The sequence below is a fragment of the Bemisia tabaci genome, chromosome 3 (genome assembly GCF_918797505.1).
Source record: "Bemisia tabaci chromosome 3, PGI_BMITA_v3".
NCBI classification, from domain to species: Eukaryota; Metazoa; Arthropoda; class Insecta; order Hemiptera; family Aleyrodidae; genus Bemisia; species Bemisia tabaci.
In genome coordinates, this window is record NC_092795.1 from 2,634,387 (window position 1) to 2,654,287 (window position 19,901).

Genomic DNA, 19,901 nt, shown 5'->3' on the forward strand with positions numbered 1-19,901 from the left:
TTCCTTAGCCCTTGATATGCGACTCTTGTCCACAAAAGATTTGAGCAGGCATTGTTTAAATTATGCAAGTTGGGAATTCATTGGGCGGCATCGTACAACTGATTTTTGCTAAGTTTTTGATGACAAGTTAGTCATTAGCTTGAAATCTTCAGCGGAACAATCACGAATGATTTCCCTCAGTTCTCTGATCAAGTGAATTTAAAAGCTTACATTATTTGGACACTATAAGATGTTACTTGCCTACGTCTTTCCCTGTTGATTATATGGGTTATTTCAATCATGACACTGGTTACATGGCAGTTCTAAACACGAGAGGCAATTTCTGAGATAACATTTTTTAACTATTAAAATCATTAGTAAATAAGTTTTGTGTTATGGATTTCTCTAACATAAATATCCTTGTTCCAACAAGGTAATGCTACATAAGAGTGGAAATTCTTTACTCTGTTGGTGGAATGCTATTATTCACATTACCATCCTTTAGCACGGGCTTCGAGCGCCAAATAAATCAGAAAGGACAAGCCTCTCAACATTGAGATTTTTGTTATTAATGTACTTTTCCCACCAAATAATGTGACTGCATTTAGTATTATTAAGAATGCCAAAGTTTTTTAATACTAAGAACAACGTAATTATGCATTCTTGGCAATTACAAATAAAAATCATCACAAATTATACCTAGTTATTCATGAAAAAAGACCAGTGAACAGCATATTCATGAAGACATCTGATAATCAAAAATAATGTTTTACTGGATAATTTCTCCTCCCTGATTGACTTTTGGGACATTAGAGGAGATACTCCAACTGAACTATATCTTGCATTGCAGAACTACAGTTTCTGGCTCATCTGTAAAACAACTTGTGTGAATAGGGAACCTAATGGTACATACGTTGTTTCTTAACTGCGCCAGAAATTGAAGTTCCTAATTGCAAAATGTAGTCCAGCTGAATGCTGCAGTGGAATTGTCGAGGAGAAAACATACTGGTTTGAAATTAAAAGAAAAGAGAAGAAAAAAAAATATTTGCAACTTTACAGATCAACTTTGACACCAGGTCAACATTGTAAAGTCTCTGAATTCTCACAAACATTACAGTATTTCCTCACAGAACCATTGTAAAACTTTTTTCAATAACTACTTTGCTTCATCTATTTTTAAGGAATTTTGGAGAAGCTTAACTCACTTGTTAAGAAAACTTATGCAATGGTTTACAAGAGGGAGTAAAATGGCCATATACGTCTTGAGACACAGCAATCTTGAGACATCAACATGCAGTGGGGGGCAACAAAGTAATTCCCTTGTAGCTTTAACTGTTTCCTTTGGACTTTAAAAAACAAAACCAAAATGTTACACGGTATGAATTAGGAAACCTTTCCTGGATTTTTCGCAGATCTACGTAAAATTTAAAAAAGAGTAAATTGATGAGAATTAAAAAAAATTAACATCAAAATCGTTGTTAAATTCTATACATTTTTAAACGCAAGATGATGAGAGACATAGAGTGAATTGCAGCGAGTCTAAGTATAGAACTAAATATTTTTGTCAGATTTAACAATTGAGTAAGTGATGAAAAAAAAATCTTGTGAAACTGAAGCATTCATAAATTTAATAAAAGCCAAAAAGAGTTTTCTAATTCATTTACTTGAATCGTTTTTGAACAAGTTTTCAAGAATATTTCCTCTATGAAGTTAACGAGTTTTTTAAATTTTTCAGTCCAAGCTACTGGGCTTGTGGTTAGAGCATCTAAACTTCCTTTTTGGAAACTCGTTTGTATCTAAATTTAATGCTTTTGTCCCATTCATTGTCAATCAGAATATACTTAACCTAAGAGCAGAAAAATATGAAAAATAGGAATTAAAAATTTTCTAAAAAAGATAAAATTATCAATCATCAACAACAACGCAGTCGGAACTTGACGGTTGACTCCCTCTATTTCCTCTATGAGAAACTGAGGAGGTCTGCTTTCTTGCACTGGAACTTCCACTACCTCGAGGTCTGCCTCTACCTCTGACATTTCTCGAGTCGGACATTTTATTGGAGACAGAACTATTGTTATCTGTAATTTGATTTGTCTTTGGATGAGGGCCTGTGTGAGATGTTGATATTTGAGGGGCATTTTGAATATCGTTGCTTGGAGGTTCAGTTTTGATATTTTGAGATTTTGCTCCACCTGGATTTGGGTCTTCTGTTTGTTTCCTTTTATTAGATTTGAATATTCTGCCACCTATGGAGGAATAATCAACAGAATATCAATTAATCGAAAAATCAATGAAATTGGAGGCACTCAGAGAGGACAACAAGAGACTTTTGATCAATCTTTGCTACGTATTTTCAAACTCAGCTCTATCAGTACCCTAACTTTTGAAAGTCCATTTTTCCTAGAAGGGTTCTGTTAAGCAAGGATTTCATTTAGAGCAAAGAATTCTCACCGCAGCAGGAGGAAACTCATTGCGAGCAATTATCCTCTTCAAGCATGAGCCACCATTTGGAACTACAGGAAATGCGCCTACCACAAACATAAATTGGGAAATACTAGCCGTTCTGGACGCGCTGGCGCGTCCGCCATGGCTGGCTAAGGAGCTGCACCCCCTGGTAAATTAGAAAATATGTCTAGAGTTTTTCAGAGAGTAAAGACATAGAAAACTAGATGGCTGTGCAGATTTGATGATGGGCCAAGAGGCTTAAAATTCATTTTTCGTTGAGTCCAATGATAAGGATATACTGTTATGAACAGATCCAAGTGCACCTGGGCTGAAAAGCCATGCGTTGGGACAACTCGAATTGATATTGGTTATTTTAATGTTGATCTCTTTGATAAAGTTATAGAGGCAGCAGGCTGATTGTTGAAATTGATAGACAGAGAAAATATAGAGAGTATGGAACGATCCTGTTGGTTGAAATGGGTGGTTCTTAGAGACTAAGGGGGTTAATGATGGACCAACTAAGCGGTCTCTCGTGAGTTGCCACTAGCTAGTCTATTACCTACCTCCTTTGTTCATCACAACTACCTGCTTCCACCAATAAGATCCCTCCATATCCTTTTTGTCTTCTTTGTCTATAGCTTTGTCTATCAACTTCAAACATTAGCCCGCAGGTTCGAAAAGAACTTGGAAGAGAATTTATGATGTCTTTCTCACCTGGGTTTGAGTGTGTGTGATCAATCATTGGTCCAGGCAGATTTACGTTTCCTTGAGGCGGCATTTGTTGTTGAATGGGGGGACCGCTTGGTGTTGACTGATTCATATTAGGATAATGATCTGAAAGATTATGAACATGCTAATGGATGAGAATTATGGGAGTTTTTTGCCATATCCCTCACAGGGGAATTTTGCCGCTGAATTTATACATATGTAGTGTAAGCACTAGGGCTATGCAAATAGTTAATTTTTCAAACGGAGCAATTAGCAAATAATTTTGCCAATTATTTGCAACTACGAAAAGTAATATGAATAATTTAAGTCTATTATTCACAACTGGACTACATTTTGCAAATTTGGAGCTATAAATTCTAGCCCGGTTTAAAAACAACGTATGTGCCATTAGTTTCCATATGCACATAAGTGTTTTTCCAGAGGAGCCAGAATTTATGGTTCAAAATTGCAAAATGCAGTCCAACTATGAATAATAAGGCAAATTATTTAAAATAACTCTTTAAAGTGCAAAAATTCGCAAATATTACCAAAGTCGACGAATAAATGATTAATTTTTTAAAAATTTTCCATTTGCTGTTACATCTGCACAGAAAACAATGGAATGCTCCGATGGCAGCTTAGGCTGTTAAGACTGCGTTTGAGGATCCCTGGTTCTGGCTCGACTGTCCCTGCAGTTATGTATGCATTCCCAGGATTTAAAGTTAACTGGGCAGACAGTCAAGATGGTATCTAAGGATTACCAGATGCTTTTCAGGCAAAGTCGCTTTTCGTGGCAGTGCAAAAATTCGGAAATGTCAGTCCGAAAATTTGTTATTCGCGACAGCACGAATTTTCACTAACGTCAAATATTCGCAGAGCCCTAGTAAGTCACGATTGAATCCGTCAGTTTCCAAAAGTTTTAGTCCCCTAAAAATCGGAAAGTGAGTCTTCCGGTGGCTCAGTATTGCTTAAGCAATACAAGGGAGATGACATTAAACGAACTGAAAATCCCAAAGGACTTGGCACAAAAGGTCCGAAATTTAACTGTACCTAAATTTATAACAAGCTCCCGGAGAATATAAAGAAAACACAGAATCCAAAATTGTTTAAAAAAATGGTGACAGAGTTCTGTAAATCAAATGTTTTTTACTCAATAGAGGAGTATCTAGAAAGATAACTAATAGACTTTTAAGTCCCCTTTAGGGTGGGCCTAGTATCTGTTACCATGTACCCTCTCTACCTGGACTTTGTATTGTATTTGTATTGTATTGTATTATTTGTTTTGTGCTTTCTTTGCCTTGACTTTGTATAATTTGTTTTGTGACAAATCTACAATAAATAAATTATTATTATTATTATTATTATTATTATAAGCATAATTGGTCGGTTTCCAAAAGACTTAGTCCCCTAAAAATCGGAAAGTGAGTCTTCCGGTGGCTCAGTATTGCTTAGGCATAGATGAATCTACAATCAAGTGACAAGCAGTAAGATGGATTTTTGAGGCCTAAAAATCATCTAGAAAGTATAATCATTTTAAAAAGACTCAAGTGCCTAAGCGCTATGAAATACTCGCTTATATTGATTTGAATCCCTCATTCATTTATCTCTAATTTTCGAGAATGAAGGGGTACAATGTGCATACGTATTCGTTCTGTCAGGCCTAAAATATCCCTTATATTGAGATTTTAGAAAGTTTTTGCACTTTTAAGCACTCATCAGTAATTAAGTTAATATCCTGTTTCATGAAGAAAACGTGTAAATGAAAGTTTTCATGCACATTACAACATGAAATACTAAATATTTGACTTTAGATGGGGATATCGAGTTGAAATAAACTGTTCCCACTCAAAAAGACACAGTGTCACAGGATTTCACTTCATTTAGAACAACTGAACTGTATTTTGCAATTAGGAACTAAAATTTCTGGCTCATGCATAAGGACATTTGCGTGCATGGGCAAACTAATGATACAAACGTTTTTAAACTGACAATGAGCCAGAAATTCCTAGTTGCAAAATGTAGTCCAACTAATGATGCAGTGGTGGTACTTATGCTAAAACAGACCTTTTCCTTCAAAAGCTGTCTATAGGTCCCAACATTTAGAGATAGCTAGCCAAGAAACCGAGTAGAAAAAGAAGAAAAATAGAAAAATTAAGTAATGATTACCGATAACATTCGCGGGATGCTGTGGTGAGGAGAATTGAGAATTCACTCTCGATTCATCCATTGACGGATTTAAGTGTGGCTGCTTATTGCCTCCAAGCTCTTGCCTCTGAAACATTCAAAATTTATTGCTGCAAAACCTACCCTTAAGACCTACACATTGTCACCTTCAGGCCAAAATATGACAAGCTCCATTTGTGCTTAGGCATTATGTTACCAAACTTCTTAAACTAGTCCAATTTTTGCCCAGAAAAACTAATGAACAGAGTTACTTGAAAATTTCATCTAATATTTTTTTTTGTCATCAAAATTAATCCCAGAAATGTTCATGATAGTATGTGCTGAAGTTTTAAGGAAAATATTGAAAAAATGTTGAGTGTCCGGCAACATAGCGTACAAGCGTAAGGGGTGCTTGTGCTACTTTGTTGCTACTAATCTGTTGGCAGGATATTTTTCCATTTGGGACTTGGTTAGAATTTTGGCAGCTCTGAAATTGTTTTCTCTGCTAAAAAGTTATATTAGTATGAAATAAAACAGGAAATGCAGACATTCTTGTTTTTTTATAAAATTTCCAAAAATGAACCAAAACAAGACTTGTGAAACAGCCCTATTCAAATGAGTAACTGGGACATTAGAGGTGGTCGCACTGGAACTCTTGAAAAATTAAATTCTTCTTGAGGCCCATTCATCTCATGTAAGTACTTGGATTTACTGTTTTATATTGTTGAAACATGAAAATGAATTAAAAACCTTTGACTAACCGATGAAGTATTTGAATTATCCGGTTCGATGCCGAGAAGTCTAAGAAGAGAGTTGAATTCTTTGTATTCTTCTTCACCAACCAAATGCGTGTTGCCTTCGTACAAAAGATACAAGACTTGCTTCAAGGATGATGAAGGAACATCTGGTAAGTGTATGACAATTTCTTCCATGGTTCCAGCAAATTCTAATAAAAGCTGTAAAAATACAAAAAAAAAAATCAATTTTGCTGCAACAGTAAGCTCACTTGCAGTTTGCTTTTTCAAATTTAGTGTTTTTTCCAGATCGAATGAATAGTCCACCCAGGTTCAAATTTCAGAAATATGATCGTCCATGGAACAAGGGGTCTTTTTCAATTTAGTTTTTTTCCAGATTGAACGAGCAGTCCACCAAGGTTCAAATTTTAGAAATATGATCGTCCATAGAACAAGAAATCTTTTTCAATTTAGTTTTTTTCCAGATTGAATGAGCAGTCCATCCAAGTTCTAATTTCAGAAATATGATCGTTCATCGAAAAAGGGCTCTTAGTCTATGAAGGTAGAATTTTCAATAGAGTGATTTCAATTGAGGGGTCGAAAAACCAGATTTAGCAGAAAAAATTTCTCTACTCTCCTGTACAATAAGTTTCTAGTATTTTGATTCACTTCTGTGCCAACAAAGGCACAAACTAACATTATAATCTGGCAATTTTTGGCTCTAGGTATGTCAGATCGGAACTTTGAACAGCATTTTTCATGAATTACATTTCTTGAACTGAAATTTCAAACTGCCGTGACTCTAGTTTAATTTAACATTATTGGGCGCTTTTGTTTCCAAAATTTTTGTGGAACACTCCTCCACGCTCTGCTATTAAAAATTCAAGTTCGAGGTTTTTTGCACTACGGTCACCTTTTCTGTGGACGACCACGATTATTCCAAGTTAACAAAAAATTTCTGTCTCTGTGGAAATTGATTAATTATCTTTCAGACTTTCAAGCTCCAAGCAAATTTTATGGGTCTGCAGAGCAAAAGAAATTTCAAAAGGCCATTATTTAGTCAAAAGGATTCTTGGAGTGGAGATTCTCCAAAAAATTATCGGACCAAAAAACCAGATTGATACAACTGATTCTTTCCATTTGAATTTAATAAAAAAAATGGCATCTCTCCTTAAATACCAGCTTGTATCTCTCTTCAGCACTCTCTCAGTACGTTTCTCTGGGCAACGTTGCCTTGTTTACTCAATCTCTTTACACATCTCACTTTATCTTTACTAAAATTAAGTCCTCGCTTCCTCTTCTTTTGCTCCCCACTACAGAATCCCTCAAATTGTTCTGTCCATTACTTTGTATGTTTGGTGGTCCTGTGTCCTGTGGGCACAAAGAAGGAAACTTAAAATCTTGCGTAAAGCAGAAGACTTATGGATGTTGTTTTGTTTGAATTTTGCCGCAGCCGGCTCTCTTAAGTATTGTATACTAGAACGTTAATGATATACCTTCTTCAAAAGTTTGCTGACAGCACCAAGAACCATTTGATGAGCTCTCACTTTTTGCCCATCTTTACAAATGAAGCACACATCGGCCAAAGTCTGGTTGTTGAAGTAATCGTGGAAGGTTCTGATGAAGCGACTGTTGTGCTGAGGGTCAAACACTGATGCTACACCGATGCTTTCCATGATGAGAAGATAATCTAAAGAGGAGAAAATCTGAAAGAGAAGAGGTAAGAAATCAACGACATAGAAATACAGTACACCAGGAGTAAAGTAAAGGGGTCTTTAACAAGTTGTTAATTATGCCACGACAACTGAATTTGGCAAGTATGAGAGAGCTTGGTAAGCAGATACAATAAGGACTTGATCTTTCAGGCAAGAGAATTTGTTTTCCGTTTTACCTGCAAAATTAGAGTAGGATTCGCTACAATTACTGTCATCTGACGAGAAAAATAAGGGTGTGGTGTGTGCAGAACACTGTTTATCCCCCGGAAATCTTGACTGTTGAAACACAAATTTTCCACAGAAAGTTCACATGCGTTAATTGACAAAACATCATCCTGTCATTTTGACACGGTAAAAGTGGCGGATGCTTGTGAGCTTGTGGAAGCTTTTTTTTTTTTTTTTTTCTGCTGGTTTAATGGCTTTGTGTCTAGCACTTTCAGCCAACTTTAGACGATGTTTAGTGTCCATAGACATCTTGGGATCTCCATGCTCCAGGCTTTTCCAATTTTCAGGGACTAGGGCCAAGGAGAATCTGTTTCGGCAGATCTACTCGTCAATTCTGTAAAATTAGACGCCACCACCGGGATCCGAACCCAGCACCTATTGACCTAGAGTCAGACCTGCTGACCACTAGGCCAACCTGGCTAGCTGGGTGGAAGCTTTCATCTTGGAAACTCTCCTTTTCAATAGACTAATGTCTATCGGTTCTTCCCATGAAAGTTGAATGTCGGTTCTGATTTGATGATACAGAGAATCGGACGTCTTTGCAGCCACAATTCATTGCACAAGCTCTCATTTGTTTCAAGCTGAGATAAAGTGAATTAAATTGCGAGAACATAGTAGATTACATACGGGCTTAAATCTTGTCCAAAATCAGCAACAATTTCTTCAAAACTTCAAATGAGACACGACACGGCATGCACGGCATGAGAAAACGTAAACAATTAACTTTAAATACAGCGTGACGTAATCCTTCCTTCTTGATGACGTTTCAACTTTAGTAACCTTTTATATCTATCGTCTGCCGTGTTATAGGTCTGACTTTACAATTGAAGAAGAAGAAGTTTCACTGCCAAAACTGGGAACTGCATCCACTTGTAATGAAGAATCGTCAATTACTTTGCTAAATTTTCGTATTTTCCCGTGTCTTTTTGCAAGTTCCTTTCCGTTCCAATCAAGTAGAATTCACAGATGTACGTGTTTTATCATTCGTGTCCGTGCGCCTATTAGGTTTAGTGGAATTCTTTTCCGATCGCCGTGTCTCGAGCTCATTAGGTAAGATCTGAGGGAAGAACCTAATCTTCTGTTTATTAGACCATGGCAATCCAGTTTCCGTTCTTTTTCTGGTTTTTAGGAGCTTTTGCTTGACTATGTCCCGACTAAAGTTTGACCTGTATCTCACTGTCACTACTGTTAGACTGTTAGCACTTTGCTTCCCACGAAGGGCTGATAATGGAACTGGACAATGATCGGTGAAACCTCACACCTTACACTGCTTCCTTAGAATTTTATTTTGAGTTTTCCCAGTTTTTATTGAACGGTTAAAATTCTACCTCAGCAACTCGAAAATTCGAATATGTGCTTGTTGCTATTCTGCCGGAGAAGGTATTGTTAATCGGGAGGGTTACAGTAACTCTTATCAAGGAAGTTGGATCCTACACTGGAACAGCCTGGGTACTCGCACTGCATCTCAATCAAAAGTCCTCCACTTCAAGCATGCACACCAGTCTAGCAGTTCTGAAATTACATCAGACATTCAGCTTGCTTGAAATGTTCTGTAATTTTCTACTTCTGAAAAAGATTGCTACTTCTGATTGACACCTCTCATTCTTCTTATTCTCCCAAAACTTTTCTTAATGTTTTTTGTCTCTTTTTCTGTTTCAGGTAAGAGAGCTACATTTTCAAATATTCTTTCTCTCAAATCACTCTGTCATTATGGTGAGTCAACTCATAAGTGACTTTTAGAACATGGGAAAGATAAGAATGAACAAACGTAACATCAGAGATTAGGTAGCACCTTACAATTTAAATTTATGTGTCATTCAATGGGCCAATACTTACATGATCAATGTGACATTTGTTCATTGTTTTCTTTTTCCAATGCTCTAAACCAAAATTTTGTGTGGAAGTACATAATTGTTGCAGTTTCACCATAGACAGCATATTTTGGAGACCCTGTATTGCTATCCCCCCTATTAGTGTAGGAATTTCTGTGCTAAGGAGAAACGCCGCAGGTGCATGCAATCAAAAGTTTCCAATTTTTCTCCATTTTTGTGGAAGGTAGTTTTGTATATTTTTCTTTGGAATATTCCAAGACACTGGCTTAAATTGTGAAATTCACCATTAGTACTCCAGAATATTTCTATTTCATTGGAAAAAATTTGGCAAGGTCTCAATCTCTTCCGAAGGATGCTCTGTCAAGCTCGCTTCTACACCACCCTAGAAGAGACCAATCATATAGAATAGACAGTGCTACTCCTGGAGGTAGAGTTTTCAGCGCGATTTTTTAAAAGTGGTATCGCCAAGAGCCCTAACCCTCAGGAAGGAAGTAAAAAAAAGAAGAATAGGTGAAATACAGCTGTGCTCTCCGGAGACGGAAGTAAAGCCCCCACAGTAAATGCACCCATTCATACCACACCTTTCTACATTTAGAAGTAAAGAGGGGAAGATATCCATAACTTTGACAAAGCCTTACCCTCATGCGGTAACAGGCGTCCGGTGACAGAGCATCAGCAGAACATGAAACAGAAAGCAGAAAAAAAAGAAAACAAAATCTGATGATCCCGGGAATCTGACCGGGACCCCATGAGGGTCTGTTGAGCGTCCTCGCCCCCGACTCCCGGAGGGTCAAAAGCCCTTCCTTGCGGGGGAGCAAAGAGACCTCCCTCGCGGGCGTTGGTGAAAGGGACGTCCAACGGACCCAAGGGGTCCAGACGAGCACCCTTGCTGGCAACGGCAGACCCCAGGACGAAACGCCCCAAAGGATTGCAGGGGGAGAAAAAAAAATCCTACTCTGCAGACTCTCCTCGCTTGTAAATCCTACCCCACGATTCTATGTAACCCCACGGACCCCCCTCTCCCCGGGAGAAATCTTAATCCGCGATCCCGCTCCCAATCCTACGACCCCCTTTTCCACGAGGAAGGGGGTTCCTTTCATTCTTCGTTCCACGCGCTGTAATGAACAAGTTGAACAAGAATTCTTAGCTTACTTTGCACCGACTTGTGTGAAAACACGGTTTTTAGAGACCACTCAAAAGGCAATTTGTGATGCTCACTGTTAAGTTGCTTCATTCTAAACAGGAGTAATTTTCCTGGCTCATCTGCAAAAGCCGCCATCTATTTAGGTTAATCAATGACACGTGCGTCGTTTTCCAAATGAGCCTGGGAAAGTTATTTTCTTTTTACAGAATGCAATTTGATTACTTCTAGCTAACTGCAGAATTGTTTGATCGATCCACACATATAACTAAATACTGCAGAACTGAAAGCATACTTAGCAAAAAGGAACCAGCAGTATTACAGTATCGTAAAAATGTTGCTTGTTTTTTGTTTTGTTTTTTTGTTTATTTATTCTTTTGCTTTTTGCACATTTGGCTTCACAAAAACGTCATTTTCTAAATAAAGATACTTATATAAACATATTTGCATACAATTCGCCTTAAGGTAATTATTCATTCATTGACGTTCAAAAATTCATTGACTGAGTAAGGGCATTTTGCTATTAAATGTCTTGAGGCCAGCCTACAGAATGTTGGTTTATATATGCTTTCCTGTATGATATTTGGCAATCTATTAAAGAATTTCCATGCCTTTGTGAGGTATGCGTCGTTCTTTGATGTAATGCTTAATTGGTGATATCTTGTGCCTTACCCATGTGTCTCTGCCTTATCTCCCTTCAGCCTTTTAGCCTGTAATTTTAGGTGATTCATAATTATTTTGGCTGGTAATGTTAATATCTCATTTTTTATGAAGTGTTCTCGGCATGATGTGTCTTGCTTCAGTTTCAGAATGGTTCTGATTGATTTTTTTTTGGAGAATAAAGATTTTCTCTATCTGTTTATTACTCGCGCATGACCAAGTATTGATACAATAATTTATATGAGACTCTACTAGTGCGTGATAGGCTAGTAGAAGAAGCTTCTTCATACTTATCTAAAAAATCTCCCAGAATTGAACGAAAGTTAAAAAGAATCCAAAGGGGGCTGCACGAATTCTGACACTCGGAGGGAGAGAGTATACTCTCTAGAGAGGAGAAATTTTGCCAGATAGGGAGTGGCACCGGCAACCTCCCCCTACAAGTTTTGTTTTTTCTCTTTTTTTTCTCCTTCTTTTTTAACATAATTTTTGTGGGGCCACTAGAGACCGATCATAAAAGTGGTAATCCTGCAGGGGTGCAGAAACTTCCCAACCACGCGACCGGGCGTTCGCGTGAAATGGAGGAACCCATGTGAGGACGAGAAAAATGGGGGAACCCATGCGAGGACTAAAAATTGGGAGTCTTGAGGGGAATCGGGCGGTCACCCCGAACTCCTTAACATTAGTTCTTTTAACCTTTTAAGTTGGGCAACACGAACTACAAGTTGGGTTTGATGAATGGAATAGTTGGGATGATACGAAACATCGTGTTCTGCTAATTTTGCGAAAACGCAATTTTATCTTCTTGTAAGTCATGATATTTGTTGCACGTTTTTCGCCCCATCCAACTTTTCTACCCTGCGTCAAAGGCTCCGATTGGGCCGAAAAGAGTTCATGTTCTCCTTCATTTCGTGGATATGCAATTTTACCTACTTACTTCCAGGTCAAAATAACTGTATCACGTGTCTCGCCCATCCAACTTTTCTACCCTGCGTCAAAGTCTCCGATTGGGCCGAAAAGAGTCCACGTTCTCCTTCATTTCGTGGATATGCATTTTTACCTACTTCCAAGTCAAAATAAGTAGTCGTATCACGCGTTTTGTCCCATTCAACTTTTCTACTCCTGCGTTAAAATCTCTGAGTCAACGGAAAAGAGACCGAGCTCTTTTTCATTGTTGTGGAGATGCGCTAAAATTTTGTTGCTTATTTATAACCGTGACTGGATCTGTGAAAAGGGACCTCGTCCTCCGGGAGAAAATTTCCGGAACTTCGAACTTGGCGCGAAAAACAATCGTGGGAAGCGTCTGCAAAACTGTATAGGTATACTTCAGGCATATAATAGCGCCGGCGCCGTTTTTCCGAGCTTGCAGCGGCGGCGGCGGACCCCATCTCTGCCGTTCTAAGGAAGAACGCCGTATGAACATTCAAGAGTTGTCTAATTTCCTTCGATAAAATGTTTATTTTTGCGGAACATTATGAATGTTGTCCCTTAAAATTTTCAGGAACTTCGTGTGAAATTGCGAACGAAATTATCTGAAAAATTGAAAGGAAAATATTCACAAGTTTACCAGGAAATTCTTGATTTATCAAAGGAAATTTGGCAACGTCTGAAGATTCATACGGCGTTTTTCCTTAGCACGGCAGATCTCTTGCCTTGTTCTCGGCTTCAGACTCTTGAGTTGCGCTAACAATAAGTTCCGAGATGCGTGTACATGTTTTGAAAATGCGTAGGGCAGCGCGCGTACTTAACTTCGCAAGGTGTGCGCACAAATGGAGCGCATTTTGATCTAAACGTAGCAAATTTTATACCATCCATTATTCAAGGTCGTAGCCCACGCAATTTCCCCACTGCCCACGCAGTTCGCGAACATTTGCGGTCGTTGATTCGTGATCATTTTGCACCCTTGCAGTGCTATCTTTAGTATAATCAAGACCCTTTCCTGCTAATCTTTAAGCTTGAATTGAGTTTGGCCTAGGTCTAAAACGTGATCACGCAAAGCATGGAGCATGGAGCATGCCGACGCATGATGAACTTATTACTGTTATGTCCGATATGAAGTGCAAAAGGCCTTTTTCTGAGTTTGGCAGTTTCTTTCAGAGAAAACCAACTGCTTTATCGCGTTTCTCGCCAAATTTTACTTACGTGTAATTGTTAAGTACTTCAATCGCAAATCTTAAATGCTAGCAAGAGCTTCATTGCGGCAAACTTGAGGCAATTTTTAAAAGTGACTGTCCTTTTTTTTTTGTTGTTGTTAGCCGATCACCGTGAAAAGAAAGTAAGACAAATCGCTCCTTTATTTGTAAAATCAGTAATTCCTCTATGAGGCAAGTCAGAACGTTGGCATTCAGGCAAAACGCTGGATCACGTGGTATCGTTGGCGTTTTGAAAATGGAGATGTTACATGTTTGAGGAATTTGCAATTTGACTATTGATTCTCAAGTAAAAGTTCGCGACAATTAAACACGATTATGCCACTCATTTTCCCTGAAATCAACTCCCAAGCTCAGAACACGCTCTCAAAGTTGAGGCTGTAATGGAGGGGATATCCCGCCCTACCCTGAGAGTCCACGTCTACATCAAGACAAACTCTCTATGCAAAGACAGGGAGCAAATACATTAGCACGGTTGCGGGTTGGGTTGCCGTGTTTTCAGTTTTAGAGTTCCCAAATAAAGTGGCAGCCCTGTCAATGTATATTTGCTCCCTATCTTTACATGGAGAGTTCGTCTTGATGTAGAGGTGGACTCTCAGGATAGCGTGGGATATCCCCTCCGTTACGCCTTCAACTTTGAGAGCTTTTTTTGAGCTTGGGAGTTGATTTGAGGGAAGACCAGAGGGACTATCGTGTTTCTCGCGAACTTTCACATAAGAATCAATAGTGTAATGGCAAATTCTTACGCCCTCAACTTTAAGAGCGTTTTTGAGCTTGGGAGTTGATTTCAGGGAAAACCAGTGGCATTGTCGTGTTTCTTGCGAACTTTTACATAAGATTCAATAGTCGAATTGCAAATTCCTCACACATGCAACATCTCCATTGTTGCAACCCAAGTCAAAACAATGGGAAAAACCTTCGGTGTGCCCCAGATTGGCATTTAAGATACGTAAGGAAGTGCCTTTTCCGTGTGTCAAGATGATAGTGATTCTCTCTATCACGAGGGCTGCAGTACACCTTGATAAGTGTCTTTACTAAGAGCATGGCTGCACCCTTATTGTGTCCCGATTGAAGTTTCGAGAGCAAACATTCCCGGAAATTTGGAGTTCTGGAGGGCAAATAATTTTGTTTCATTCACTTTCTTACTCATTCTCAAGTAGAATAAAGCACCTTGCTTGTTTCTTATAAATATAAGCTATCATTCTTAGCATGCTCATTTGTTCTTTCTTTGTTTTCAGTTGGATGTTTGAACCAGTCGTGGATTTATTCAACATGCTTTACATTTAAGGGTAAGCTTGAAAACTTATTTTCATCTCAGATTTGTATGAAACTTTTACAAAATATTGTCGTCAAACAGTGTTCGAAACTCACCTTTGAGTTTCAGGAGCCATGTGGCGCATCAAGCTCGATTTTTAGGGGCCATTGAAGATTTTTTAAGGGCCAAATTCTTTTTTCGCCTATATCACAGCGCATTTAGTGAAAAGTTAGACGCAAGTCACAGAGACAGCTAGTTTTAGTTACAGAACTAGTAGCTGTAACTTCGAGGAAATTTCGAAAAAAATCACCATGCATACAGAAAAATTAGAGTTTTTTTGGGGGGGGGGGGAGGGAGGGTAATCAGGGTGTCTACAAGTACGGAATTTCCGGAAATAGTACTGATTTTTTAAGGGCGGTCCGGAAGTATTGTAAACGTGCGGAAAGTCCGTAAGAAGGTCCGGAATCTGCCATTTTTTTGTCATTTTTGTCGCAATTTGAGCGAGAAATTCAAATTTTTGCAATTTTTCAAATTCGTCAATTGGAGGTACTGGAAAAGTACTGAATTTTTTGTTGAGGAGGTACTTTAATTTCCTGGGAATGCACTGAAAAAGTACTGTAAAAGTACTGATTTTTGGCCAGCCTGTTTTAGTAGACACCCTGGCTAATTTCTTAGGGGCCACGTTGGCGCAGAGCCCTCATTTTTTAGGCGGCATGACCGATTTCTTAGGCGCATTCGGCGCGTTGGCGCCTGTGAGTTTGGAACACTGCGTAGGATGACGGAGTGCGTGAAAGCCTGACGTAGCGACTCGAACGGCACGATGAAATGGAAGAGGAGCGAGCCGGCTGCTCAATGCCCGCGGTTATTTTCAACTAGAGCGAATGCCCAGCGCGAGAAAAGCGAGCGAAGGACGTCCAAGACGACGACGACGGGCAATTGGATTCGGAAGAAGAAAAGCTGTGATGGGATGGGATGGGAGCATCACCATCACGCCAACAAGAGACAGGACTCGGATTCCGCATCCGTCCTCTCCTCCGTCCTTCTTCGCCGCCTTACGGAACAAAAAAAACCGCAAGTGCATTCTGGCCATAAGCCGCGAGACGCGTAAGAGCATGTCCTAACCGTGGCTCACTAAGATATGCTCGTACGTATCTCTTCCGTAATAAGGCAGTTCTGTCCCTACGGCTCCGAGTGGAACACCGCTAAATTCTTACGTGGACTGCGTACAGCACTGCTCAGTTGTTGCGCGCCGCGGCCGCCTCGCGTAACCGTTGTCATTCGAAGCAATCACCTCCCAACTCCATACTCCGTCCTCCGGGCTCATTATTGAATTTTATAGACAAAGCTGTAGACAAAGAGGACATGAGGAGTTCAGAGCGATCCTATTGGTCGAAATGGGTGTTTCTTATAGACTAAGGGGGTAAATGATGGACTAACTATCCGGTCTCTCGTGGGTTGCCGTTGGTTAGTCTGTCCTTTGTCCATTGCAACCACCCGCTTCCATCAATTGGATCCCTCCATATCTTTTGTGTCTTCTTTGTCTATCGCTTTGTCTCGCTTTGTCTATCAATTTCAATAATCAGCCCGCTGCCGTGGTAAGGAAGAACGCCGTATGAGCCATCAGGCACTGCCGAACTTTCTCCGAAAAACGACGAATTTTCAGGATTTGCGAATATTTCTCCTCCGATTTCTCGGCGGATTTTCTCCGAAATTTTATCGAAAAGATCTGGAATGGAGATGTTGCATGTGTGAGGGATTTGCGATTTGACTGTTGTTTCTTATGTAAAAGTTCGCGAGAAACACGATGGTGCCACTGGTTTTCTCTGAAATCATCTCCCAAGCTCAAAAAAAGCTCTTAAAGTGAGGCCAAAATGGAGGGGATATCCCGCCCTACCCTGAGAGTCCACCTCTACATCAAAACAAACTCTCCATGCAAAGATAGGGAGCAAATACATTGACAGGGCTGCCACTTCATTTGGGGACTCCTAAACTGAAAACACGGCAACCCTGCTAATGTATTTGCTCCCTATCTTTGCATGGAGAGTTTGTTTTGATGTAGAGGTGGACTCTCAGGGTAGGGCGGGATATCCCCTCCATTTTGGCCTCACTTTGAGAGCTTTTATTGAGCTTGGGAGTTGATTTCAGAGAAAACCAGTGGCACCATCGTGTTTCTCGCGAACTTTTACATAAGGATCAACAGTCAAATCGCAAATCCCTCACACATGCAACATCTCCATTGTCAAGAGAAAGTATTCATAACTTTTTTCATAAATATATAATTTCTCAGCGTGACAATACTTTGGACCGGTTTCGAGGATATGGCTCATCTTCAGCGATAATCACGACCCCCGCGATGAAGTCGAAAATAATATTTGTCTTTTTAATTTTAAAAGTTTAGACTTTCCCACGCTAGCACTCAAACTAAACTACCCTGTAGCTAAGATAGAATAGAAATGAATGGATCACTCAGGAACAGGAGCATTGAAAAATCATCGTTCGACATTCTGCAAATTCTCCAGAGACTCCAACGAAGGGTTAGAAAAGTCTGACAAGTTTTCAGTTTTTTCCCCGAAACGAAATACGCTTGACCGCGTCCTTCACAAAAAGCAGAATTTTTTCCTAAAATGGTGAGAAACAATTCTTCAAAAAAATCTCTATATTTTCTCCCCCCCCCCTCCCAACAAAAATATAAATAAACTAGAGGCCTGTGGCCGCTACGCGGCCGCCAACCACTGAGAAAAGCTACACGTAAAAAATAGTAGAGCAACCACGCTCAAGTTATTGGAGAGATGAATGAATTCAAAAGCCGACGGGTGCGCGTGTGAAAGAAAGCATATTAGTCTCTGATTTCAACGTTGTGCGACAATTTTTCTGTTTTATTTTCGTACACCGTTTTTAAAAAAGCTGCACACAGTTTTTCCACGAATTTTCCTAAATGATATCAAATGTAAGCATCGAAAACTTCGTTCATTCTATTTTCTTTTTATATAACAAAACAAAAAAATTAAGTATCTTCCGAGTTTCTGAATCGTTACAATGAGGACACATATTTTTCTTTAACTTATGGGAAAAACCGTAGCAGAGAGGCAAGAATGATGACACGTAATCCTAGTTTAACGGTGACTTTAGCGTCGCGCAAGCCAGGGAAGGGAACGCGGGGGAGTCATCTTTGCAGTGTGACGCGCCTTCCATTTGGCTAGCGGCAATATGCCTACACCCATGGTCGAATAGTTATCTCGTTACGCCTGCCGTAAATGAAATAAAAAATCGACGTCTGCACGTGGAAAGAAAGTGTTCTTGTTTCCAATTGCAACGTTGCAATTTCTACTAATTTTTTTATTTTTAATCCGTTTTGTATAAAAAAAGCTACACACAGTTTTTGTGGAAGTTTTCGGTAAATTCGTGGAATGATTTTAAATAAAATCACAGACTTTCGACGCGATATTTCCGTTCGTTCTTTTTTCTTTTTATAAAACCAAAATTAATTTTACGCGCATCAAGTTTTAGAATCGTTGCATCGTTTAAACATCGTCCTAGGCGCTGAATCGTTGCATTTTTGTGGCAAAAACCGGGCAGGGACCGTCAAAAGAAATGACGCGTGGTCCTAATTTTGCGGCGATTTTAGTGTCGCGCAAGCCAGGAAAGGGAGCTCAGTTGAGTGTCATGTCATCTTCACAATGTGATGCGCTTTCAATCCAGTTTAGCGGCAATGTGCCTATACCCGTGTGGTCGAGTAGTTATCGCGAAGAACTCTTGCATTGCGTTTGGTGCAATGCGAGAAGTATTCATGCAGTCTTGCAGGCGCTGATATGAGTTTGACACCTACCGCAGCGTACCGTGTTCGGCGCGATTATTGGAACTCACGTTAGGATAATCGAGGCATCGAAAAATGGGGCTTAAAAGGTCCATGTTGTGTTTCGACGCCTTATGAGCAGTCCAACGTTGCCTTGTTTCTCCCTATAGAACATTTTTTCCGAGAAAAGTCAGAAAAGTTTTCTATGTTCGCTTGTTTAGATTGGATGAGCCATCAACAAGTTAAGAATTTAAACACTCCGATACACGATTCTTCAACAAAATTTCATGCGAAACACGATTCGCGCGACGAAAACTACTGAAATCAACTTCTAGCTCAGCTACTAACGTTTTTATTATTCATTGGTTACGAGAACTGAATTTAAAGTGTGAACAGCTTGAGCTTAGCGTCAAGATTGAGGTTGCCATATTTTCATATTACTGAGACTGTCATAGTGACGTTTGGCGTGCGATTTAATCCTGGTAAATTATTCTATCTTCCATGAGCGGAAAGGTTGAATTTATTCATAAAATACGTTATTATCACGGTTAGGAGTTAATGTAGGGTTAGGATATCCTCGTTTCCTAATGGTGTTCACACCGCGAGCCTGCAATCTTGGGATAGAAGGATTGCGGAAATTTTCCAGCTTTTTGTTTACTCATTTTTTTTCAATTTTTTTAAATGAGAAAGAAGCTAACTGTATTGCTTGGAATAAATACAGAATATTCTGTCGAAGGAGAAGAAAAATAATGATAATGTTAAATAAATTACGTTGAGTGTGGCAGGGAGTCTGCTTCTGCCACGTCGTAAAAGGAGATCCGTGGCCTCGTACTTGGATCATCGCATTGTTTTATCAGTCGTTCAAAGTTGATCTCTGAACGTCCTATTGTGCGAATCTGGTTTATTTACGTAAAATTTTAAGGTACGCATCCGCCGAAAATCCATGACCCACGGCGATTTCCATGACAACAACCACCTCGGGCAGCCGAACTATCAGCTGACCGAAAAAAAGCGCCCGAAAAGAACGATAAAGCGCGCATCTCCCGACGGGACAAACGGGATAACCGATCTTTCAAAGGGCGCAAGGGGCGCGGGGCCCGCCGC

General features: G+C 39.5%; 2 protein-coding genes across 4 annotated transcripts in view; one reads left to right on the plus strand and one right to left on the minus strand.

Annotated features, from left to right (window-relative positions):
• Positions 1-344: 344 nt before the first annotated feature.
• LOC109043290 (uncharacterized) lies at positions 345-8,737 on the minus strand. The gene is made up of 6 exons (XM_019060440.2): positions 8,597-8,737; positions 7,526-7,735; positions 6,057-6,251; positions 5,299-5,404; positions 3,139-3,258; positions 345-2,225 (listed from the first exon to the last, which is right to left on the minus strand). Exons 2-6 carry the CDS (start codon positions 7,703-7,705, stop codon positions 1,885-1,887), a joined length of 942 nt encoding a protein of 313 aa, XP_018915985.2. The 5' UTR covers positions 7,706-7,735; positions 8,597-8,737; the 3' UTR covers positions 345-1,884.
• Positions 8,738-8,817: 80 nt separating this feature from the next.
• Klc (kinesin light chain) overlaps positions 8,818-19,901 on the plus strand; it is a 57,300-nt gene continuing 46,216 nt past the window's right edge. For 2 of the 3 annotated variants that reach the window (XM_019060439.2, XM_072297663.1), the window contains exons 1-2: positions 8,819-9,019; positions 14,988-15,038. The gene's annotated coding sequence lies outside the window, so the exon portion shown is untranslated. Of the gene's footprint in view, positions 9,020-14,987; positions 15,039-19,901 lie in introns of all 3 variants that reach the window. The other variant, XM_019060438.2, reaches the window with a different exon arrangement.